The 9,645-nt window shown below is 35.7% G+C and overlaps 1 protein-coding gene across 1 annotated transcript in view; it reads left to right on the forward strand.

The window, feature by feature from the left end:
• The first annotated feature begins 8,091 nt into the window (after positions 1 to 8,091).
• Positions 8,092 to 9,645, forward strand: part of LOC130811103 (uncharacterized) — a 3,785-nt gene continuing 2,231 nt past the window's right edge. The window contains exons 1-3 of the mRNA XM_057677278.1: positions 8,092 to 8,791; positions 8,995 to 9,085; positions 9,374 to 9,534. Of these exons, the coding sequence (XP_057533261.1) occupies positions 8,546 to 8,791; positions 8,995 to 9,085; positions 9,374 to 9,534 (498 nt within the window). The 5' untranslated portion in view covers positions 8,092 to 8,545. The remainder of the gene's footprint in view (positions 8,792 to 8,994; positions 9,086 to 9,373; positions 9,535 to 9,645) is intronic.

The raw sequence follows: 9,645 nt of genomic DNA on the forward strand, positions 1-9,645 counted from the left end.
ATCTCTTCAAATATTTATAATTTGAATTTCATTAGCAACATACAATTTGGGTAATATGTACTACTTCACATTTCAAGAAAGAACATTACTAGTTAGTGTAGGGTTCTCTTAGTGAATTCTTTGTGAACCAAGAAGAATTTCAGTTTGTGATACGAATATGGATGGCCTACAACTCAAAACAAAACAAAAAGAGCATGACAATGCCAAGATACTTGAAACCGCTAAGTTTACTAGGTTTTGCTTGAAGACTAATGAGGATCATTGGCAAATTGGACTAGGCATCAGCGTGAAAGCATGACAAGACCATAAGGAGGCAAGAGAAGACCTCCCAGCAACTTGCAAGCAGAACATAAATACACAAAGAAGCATGCCAGCAACAGAACAAGCAGAGTATCAATCTGCCGGGCAGCCTACCTTGCGAACCATGGAACACCCAAACTGGTGCACGTATGAGCAAGGAAATCCAAGGGTTGTCATCTTTGGACTGGAAATAAGAGGCCGAGACACAGAGGTGACACAAAGAGTCCTCACAAAGGCCACAAAGACAACTGCAAGGTCGGGTGCTTGCCTGCTGGTTGATAAAGGCTGATATCAGAACACTTAGGCTATTTTTGTTCTGTTTTGTTTTTTCATATTTTTGCACGTGTTCAATAATTAGGCACGAGGTAGTTAAGCTTGTTAGGCTCCCCAAATAGCCGTTGATAGTCCTCTATAAAAGGTCATCACCATTGTATCATTCATTCAGTTGTTGATTAATAAAAAGTTTATTCAGTAATTGAGAGCAATTACAACTCTGAGTATCATCTTTGTGAGTGAAGCAAGAGAAATATTCAGCCATTTCCACGAAGGTTGAGAGAGTGAATCTCGACTTTAGTGTGAGGAGGAGGCCAGGAACCGAGTGAAGGTTCATTGTCTCCATCCACGACATAGAACCATTCATCCGAATTGTTCTTGTCACCCTTCTGTTTTCATACAAAACAGAAGGTTTTGTTTGTTCTGTGTGTATCACGAGTAGTCTTGGCAACGTTCTTGAAGGCATTAAGCGGGTTCTTGGATCATTCCATCCCATACTCGCATCAATTGGTATCAGAGCAAGGCTGTAGAGAAGGGACACGATCAAGAGGAGTCGAGAAAATCAGGTTTAAAGGATCACATACACGCCTGGTAAGAACAATCAGAAGGATCAGGTATTGTGCAATTTTTTTCAACTTTCACGAGTACCAGGTACGAATTCAATCTCATAGTCTCTTAAATTCAATATTTCTTTGTTAATCATTCAATTGAAATCAAGGATTATGGAATAAATTTGATCATTATACGAATTTGAATGTGGAATGAAAATTTCTGAAAATCTGATTATCGCATGATTGAATGTGCATCAATTGATTTCTAAAAATTTGTTCTGAGTCATTATATATATCAAATTTTGGTCGACTAAATCAATTGAATTCAATTCTTGAATGTCCTGAATGCATACTCATCGAAATTTGATGGCAATTGCGATTTAAACATTCGAGCCATAGTCTTCGCTGAGAAATTTGGTACATACAATTTTTGATTCTTGAATTCGATTTTCTGATTGTTGTTAATGTAATATCTGATAGGAATTGGATAGAATTGATTGTAAATCATTAAGTATTACGTTTTTCTTTCAAAGATTGATCATAACAATCTGATTTGCGAAAATTTTTCTGGAAAATTAGGGTTTGTTATTGTGCATTTGAATTTCTTCCTTATTGTTTGCTGCATTTGATTCTCGGTAAACAATTGAACACATTAGATTCTTTGATTATTACGTAGAATTTAATTTTTGCATTGTCTTACATCATATTACATTCTGATATAATCATTGCATCAAGTAATCTGAAATCTCATTGCTGAACAGAAGATATTGGCTGCATCCCTGTTGTGTTCTTGTTTCTGTTTGTGCCTCATTTATTTGCCCTGAAAACTTGCTGTGGTGATTTTTTTGTTTGTGGTAACAAGAACAACATGAGTAATGATGAAAGATTTGCTGAAATGGCCTCGGCTATCCAACAACTTTCACAAACAGTAGCTAGATTAGCCATAAACCAACAAGAAGGAAATATACCTGTACACAACCATGAGAGGAACATTGAGGACAGGACCTTAAGAATAGATGTGCATGAGTTTGGAGAGACCTCCCACAACCCCGAGGAATACTTAGATTGGGATGCTGGACTGGAGAGATACTTTGAGCTCAAAGAAACTCCTGAAGTTCAGCAATATAAACTAGCAAAGATCAAGTTAACTAAACTTGCAGCTATTTGGCTGGAGGGGATGCAGAAACAAAGGAGGAGGGAGAACAGAGAAAGAATCAACACTTGGGTTAAGCTAAAGAAGCATCTTAGGAAGAAGTATGTGCCCTCATCTTATACACAACACCTCTTTGTGCAATGGAGCACACTTAGACAGGATGGCAGGACAGTAGCCGACTATATTCAAGAGTGGGAAAGGCTTTCTGTTTTGTGTGACATCAATGAGCCAGAGGAAATGAGGATAGGGAAGTTCATAGGAGGCTTGAGAGAAGATCTAAGGGAAAAGCTAGAAGTTATGCAACATTTGACCTTTGATACAGCATGTAATAGTGCTCTTACTTATGAAAAGTATTCGAAGAAGAAAAGCACTTATACACAGCCATTTAGATCTACTCCTTCTCAGTCTAATATACCAAGTAGTAATATAGGGAATGTGGGTATGAGCTCCAGCACAGTTAGCAAAAACTCAAGCACAGCAGCACCTATTAAACCCAAGGACAAGTCTAATGTATCAATGAAAGATGTTGTGTGTTTTAAATGCCATGGTCATGGACACTACAGAAATGAATGTCCTAACGCGCGAGCTTTCACAAATGTTGAGTGGACTGAGATAAACAGCAGGGAAAGAAGACCAAGGGCAATGCTAGTGGCAAAGGAAGGGGAAGAAGAGGTTGTTTTACCACCTACACCTGCAGATGAGTCAGAGGGCTCTTACATACTGACCAATTTAGGCACGCTGCAAAGAACTAACCCTGAGGATAGTGAGAGCAGTGGATCAGAGGGAGAAAACATTGAGCGAATATACCCTGAGGAAGGAAGTTATCACCTGCTTATACGAAGAAACTTTCATGCCACGCCAAAGGGAAACAGGAAGACCAAAGGGAGAGTGTGTTCCAAACCAAATGTAGAGTGCAGGAGCAAGTATGCAACCTCATGATCGATGGAGGAAGCGAGACTAATTGTGTGAGCAATCAGCTGGTGCAGGACTTGAGATTGAACACCATTGAACACCCTAATCCATACAAGTTACGTTGGTTAGACAAAAAGGCTGAAGGATATGTGAAGCAGCAATGTTTAGTCAGCTTTGCAACTGGTTCTTACAATGATGAAATGTTGTGTGATGTAGTGGACATGAATGTGTGCCACATACTGTTGGGAAGGCCCTGGCAGTACGCTAAGCACTCTATACATAATGGGTTTACTAACGTCTACACCATCCGACATGAAGGGAAACTAAAGGACCTTATTCCCCTACCCCCATGCAAGACCATTGCTATCACTACAAAACAGAAAAAAGCAAGCAGTGCTTTGACTAAGGTTGGATGCTACAATGAAACTCAGAAGAAGAGAGAACCTGTGCTTCTATTAACGAAGAAAACTCATGAGAATCAAAACCAACAACAGTCCACAGCCCTAAAGTCAGTAGTAAATGAGGCAGTAGAATTGAGTATTACTAAACCATTGATTGATGATGTTGCTGAGCTGAACAAACTGCATCACGAAAGTTCAATTGCATGTTGTGATGTAAGTGGTTTTTATTTCATGAACGACATGATTGCTGATTTTTCTGTTTGTTGTAGGTACCATACAGATGTTGCACAACAAGCTGTAGGAACATTACAACTACGAGGCATAGACGGAAGGACTCACACCAAAGCAAAGGAACAATACAGTACAAAAGCAACAGGTGACAGCAAGCGAAGGAAGCTGCAGAACAGAACTTTAGCTTGGAACCTCCTGACTTGCTATGGAATTTTGAAAGCTTTCAACGTGGATGACTACAGATAGCATAAGGGCAACGCAGAATTGAGGACAATTCTGTTTAAAGAAGGAGGGAATGATACGAATATGGATGGCCTACAACTCAAAACAAAACAAAAAGAGCATGACAATGCCAAGATACTTGAAACCGCTAAGTTTACTAGGTTTTGCTTGAAGACTAATGAGGATCGTTGGCAAATTGGACTAGGCATCAGCGTGAAAGCATGACAAGACCATAAGGAGGCAAGAGAAGACCTCCCAGCAACTTGCAAGCAGAACATAAATACACAAAGAAGCATGCTAGCAACAGAACAAGCAGAGTATCAATCTGCCGGGCAGCCTACCTTGCGAACCATGGAACACCCAACCTGGTGCACGTATGAGCAAGGAAATCCAAGGGTTGTCATCTTTGGACTGGAAATAAGAGGCCAAGACACAGAGGTGACACAAAGAGTCCTCACAAAGGCCACAAAGACAGCTGCAAGGTCCAGTGCTTGCCTGCTGGTTGATAAAGGCTGATATCAGAACACTTAGGCTATTTTTGTTCTGTTTTGTTTTTTCTTATTTTTGCACGTGTTCAATAATTAGGCACGGGGTAGTTAAGCTTGTTAGGCTCCCCAAATAGTCGTTGATAGTCCTCTATAAAAGGACATCACCATTGTATCATTCATTCAGTTGTTGATTAATAAAAAGTTTATTCAGTAATTGAGAGCAATTACAACTCTGAGTATCATCTTTGTGAGTGAAGCAAGGGAAATATTCAGCCATTTCTACGAAGGTTGAGAGAGTGAATCTCGACTTTAGTGTGAGGAGGAGGCCAGGAACCGAGTGAAGGTTCATTGTCTCTCCACGACATAGAACCATTCATCCGAATTGTTCTTGTCACCCTTCTGTTTTCATACAAAACAGAAGGTTTTGTTTGTTCTATGCGTATCACGAGTAGTCTTGGCAACGTTCTTGAAGGCATTAAGCGGGTTCTTGGATCATTCCATCCCATACTCGCATCAGTTTGTAATTTGACCATCTTTTAATTGATTTTTTCATTTCCCGCCAGGATTTGGGTTTGTTATTTACAAGTTTTTATTGTGGAAGTCTCCCCCATCTAAAGGATGGTATAAGTTGTCTTTAATTTTATTCTTGATTTTTATGCTTGCTTGCTTGCTGAAATCTTGTAGTATTTTGTTCTTGAGTTTATTTTACTAGTTAAAAGCTAAATTTCATGCAAAAAATGATTAGTCTTGATAATGAGAATTTTACTTGCTTTTTCATTGTTGGTTTAGTTGAATAGAAGTATGGTAATCATTATTGCTATAGTTGTAGTAGTCTTAGTTATTAGTCTTGCTTATTTTATGATAGTGAGTAGCTCTAGTAGGGGGGATTATGAGTGATATGGATGACTTAGGGTTAATTTTGTTGAATGAGAAGAAAACTCTAAACCTATGCTTAGTCATGATTCATGAGTAATCACATTCTAAGATATATCGAATTTCTCGATTTCACCTCATGCTCTATTACTGATGTAACTTAAAAGGCAACCATTATTATTAGGTACTTCTTAACACCTTAAAGGGTGTTAGGGTGTTAGAGAGAGCTTGAGTGTACGTTCAAGTTTGATATACTAATCTTAGAAATGATTGATTACACGTTTATTATTGTTGAGGGTCGATTAGGAGGTAAAAGCCTAGATAACTATATCTCCCTTGAAACCAACAACTAGACACTCCCTACACATAGAAGTGATAAGAGTTCTAAATATTAGCTTCCTACAAGCAACACCTAATTGAAAATTAAGTGCACACCCTTGTTGTACTAACTCACCCATATCACTCTTGCTAGTCTTTTTATATTATTGTCTTAAAATGCCGCCAAAGGTAGAACTCAAACCTTTTTCCAATCTGATGAAGTAGATGAATTGGGTAAAAATGAGGCTTACTAATTATTGTCAACATGGAACTAGATGCCACACAAGTCTTAAAATTTGGGCATAATCCTTCAATTTTCATGAATTAGATCTTGTTGGATGATGGCCAACTATATCGAACTTTCTAGATGTTTAAATACTAATAAAAAAGAGGTTATTAGAAAGGAAGTTTTGAATTTACTTAAAGTTAGGATAATATCCTATCTCTGATTCTCCATTACTACCCTTAGTTTTACACGATTGTGATTCAATAGGTAGACAAAAGTTAAATACTCTGTTAACTGATGAATTTACATCTTCACCCTTACTTTAACACTTACAAAAAAAACCATCAACATTACAATCATCATGTTCATAAGATCCCGGTGTACCTTTTCCCTCCATTTCTATCATCCCTTATTCCACTCATTTTCTCGCAACTATAAGCTTTTAAAAAAAGTTGGTACTTTGAGTGTCTTTAAATTTCTTAGGTATATGTGATTCTTTTGAAAAAGTACCTTTAGTTATTGCTTATTTTTTATTTAAATTTTATGGTTGTTGGTTGTTGGTTGTTTTCGGCTTTTCACTATTTGATTAAAACTTTAGGGATCTCTTCTATTTTGTGTTACATCTTCAAATCTTCTATTTAACTATGAACAATTTGATTTTTGCTTAATTTGCGAATTAAAAATTAGAGTTCATTGAACTTTTTAGTATTTGAATTTCTGGGATTTAGATAATTTTAGTTTTATAAATTTTGAGTTTTGGTTTTTGATTGAAAATACAAAACTTCCTCTTTGGTTTTATGGTAATTGTTGTTCTCTTGGCAAGTTCATAAGTTTTCTAGGTAAAGTCAAAAAATGAAACAAAAAAGTTGTGCTCATACAAAAAAACCTTTGAAAGAGGTTGCAATTGTTTTACTTTTACTTGCTTTGCTACTGATTTTGATTTTTTTCCTAAAAAAATTTATTGATATGCTATTACTCCATACTTACTTTGACACTGATTATGCGTTCAGGTGAAGAAGATATGTCATGTACTCATGTGCAGAGAAAGACTTTCACCGTCCCTGTGAAGAGGGTAGAAAGCATTATAATAGAGGTTAAGAGGAGTCGAGGAAGACCCAGGAAAACTTGGGATGAACAAATAAAAATTGACTTACATGAGTTAAACCTCTCTGAGGCCCTGACTAGGGATAGAGGTAGTTGGAGGTGCCATATCCATGTTTTAGACTACTGATGTCCTCTTAGATTACCTTTTGATGTTCTTCCCATTTTGCTTCTCTCATTTCTTTTATTATTAGTTTTTTTTTCTTATATTTTGTAGTTGGTTTTACTTATTTATTTTATTTATATGTATTTAATTTATCTTTCCCGTGTAGCTAAGTCTCCTTATCTTTCTAGAGCCGAGGGACTCCTTTGGCTACGCTCTCCTTTATGGGTATGAGTTGCCGCCGTCCTTCCCTCCCCAGACCATATCCATAATTTTTCTATGAGCGAGATACACTGGGTAGGATGATGATGATGATTTAGAATTTAATTGAGTAAAATGGAAAAATTACAAGGAGGTCACAGAGGTCTGATATTGCAAAATTCAAGATCACCACACGGATTAAGAAAACTGCGTCTACAACGTGGAAAAATCGAAAACTCAAGATCACTGCGAATTAAAAAAATTATATTTACCACATTCAAAAGTCAAAAAACTCAAAATCACTAGTCACCACATGTAATTTCACCTTGCATCTCTTGTATGAAAATGATGTGGAACTTAGGAATTAGGGTTATTATCATCAAACTTTTACATATTCCAAATGGATGAGGACTCTCATTTTAAATCAAATATTTACAACTACAAGAGCTTGCTATTACAAGGCAAGTTGAGTGATTGAAGTTGCTTATCTTTCCATCCTTCCTACCCACAACTTGCCAAACCCACAATCTAAAAACACATGTGACCAAACCCTCTCTACGTAATTACGGAGTACTACATCATTTGAAATATTGATTTTCTCCTAATATTTTAATTATTTATATATTAAATTATATATATTTAAAAATTATAAAAAATTAATTTTTGAAAATATTTAATTAGACGATTAAAATTAAATTTTACTTGATTATATTTTTTCTTAAACGTTAACCTTCAATAATGAATATTATTGATAGCTGAACAAATGTCTAAAAGTATTTAATAACGGAGGAATTACAATTAAACAAACACCAAAAAGAAAAAAAGAAAAATTACATTTCTTTTTCATGCTTCGCTAATTAAAATAAATAAAGTTAAACCCTGAATTAAAAACAAAAAACGGGTAGAAAATCAAAACATTACCCAGAAGTTCACATCTTTTGCTCCCAATTCCTCAATCTCCTAAATTGGTGACAGAATTTTTCATATTTGAAGAAAGAGATGATTATCATTTATACTTTGGTTTACTTATTTGAAAATCTTTAGTGAGAGAATCGGCAAGATTTATTTATTTTTTGTAGCAGTAATTTCATTTGATTTAGGTTTAAAAAGAGACCAATTAGGGATTGGAGGAGTTTTTTTATTTATTATTTGATTCGGATTTGATTGATTGTACAAAAGTAAAATTAGGGTTATGGAGAAAGAGGAAAGTAGCGAAAGAGGGAAAATTGAGAAAGATGAATTAAAAGTAAGGATGAAAACCTTGAAAGCTGTTATGGAACAGTGTAAAAGAGCTCTTGAAGCTATTAATCCCGATAATTTATATGACGAAAACAATGATTCCGATCCTGATGATGATGATGATAGTAATGATAGTAAAGTATCTGATGAAAGAGGAAATTGTGAGCAATCTTCTTCTCCGGATCATGAAGCTGAAGAAGTAAGTTGCTTTAAATTTGGTTAATTTTTGTTATTGATTGATTAATAAATTAGCATTGATTAGGGTTCTAAACTACTTTAGTTGATTGACTTTGCCCAAATTTTGATTTTTAGTGTTTGATTAATACTGGGTGTTATTTTTATTAATTTTGATTTTTGTTTATTTTTTGTCTTACTCTAAAAATTTATTGGGTTTGTATGCAGTTGTGTGTTTTGATAAAGTCGAAATTGGAAGGGCCGGACTTTCTTGAAAGGCTGGAGAATGCTCAGCTTTCATTTAAACAAAGTTTTACTGGTATGTTTTAGCCTATAAAGGCTGCTCTTAGATATGATGAGTTTTAGCTTTTTGATACCTAATTCTGTTTGTTATTCCGCAATTCGCTAAATGTTTTGTTGAATTAGCCCAAATTTTCCATGTTTTAATTCACAGTTCATAGGGCATAAGTGAGAATTTAGTTACTCTGGTTCTGTTAGAATTTAGATCATGCATTTTTTATTGAATATGATATGATGTGTTCAGTTGTTTTGAAATAATGGGTCTGTATGATGAGTTTGTAAAATGGATGATTTGTTCTGGTTGCAGAAGAGGGTAGTTCTTGGGACATGGTGAATGATAATGATTTGTGGGAAGGTGGGAAGCTTGAGGATGATCAAGAAGAGTATGTTGTTGTTCGGCAAGAAGACATTGTTGATGGGATTGCGTCCTTCATGGCTGCTTATTTGTTGTCTCTTAAACAGACTAAGGTATAGCATACATGTAAATAATATACACTTTTGATTTCTGTTCTTGTTTTCGTGTGTCATTATTGAAATATATTCTGGAAACCTAACTCGTAAATTTATAGTAGAACAAAT

This window comes from Amaranthus tricolor, chromosome 4 (genome assembly GCF_026212465.1).
Source record: "Amaranthus tricolor cultivar Red isolate AtriRed21 chromosome 4, ASM2621246v1, whole genome shotgun sequence".
In the NCBI taxonomy this organism is placed as follows: Eukaryota; Viridiplantae; Streptophyta; class Magnoliopsida; order Caryophyllales; family Amaranthaceae; genus Amaranthus; species Amaranthus tricolor.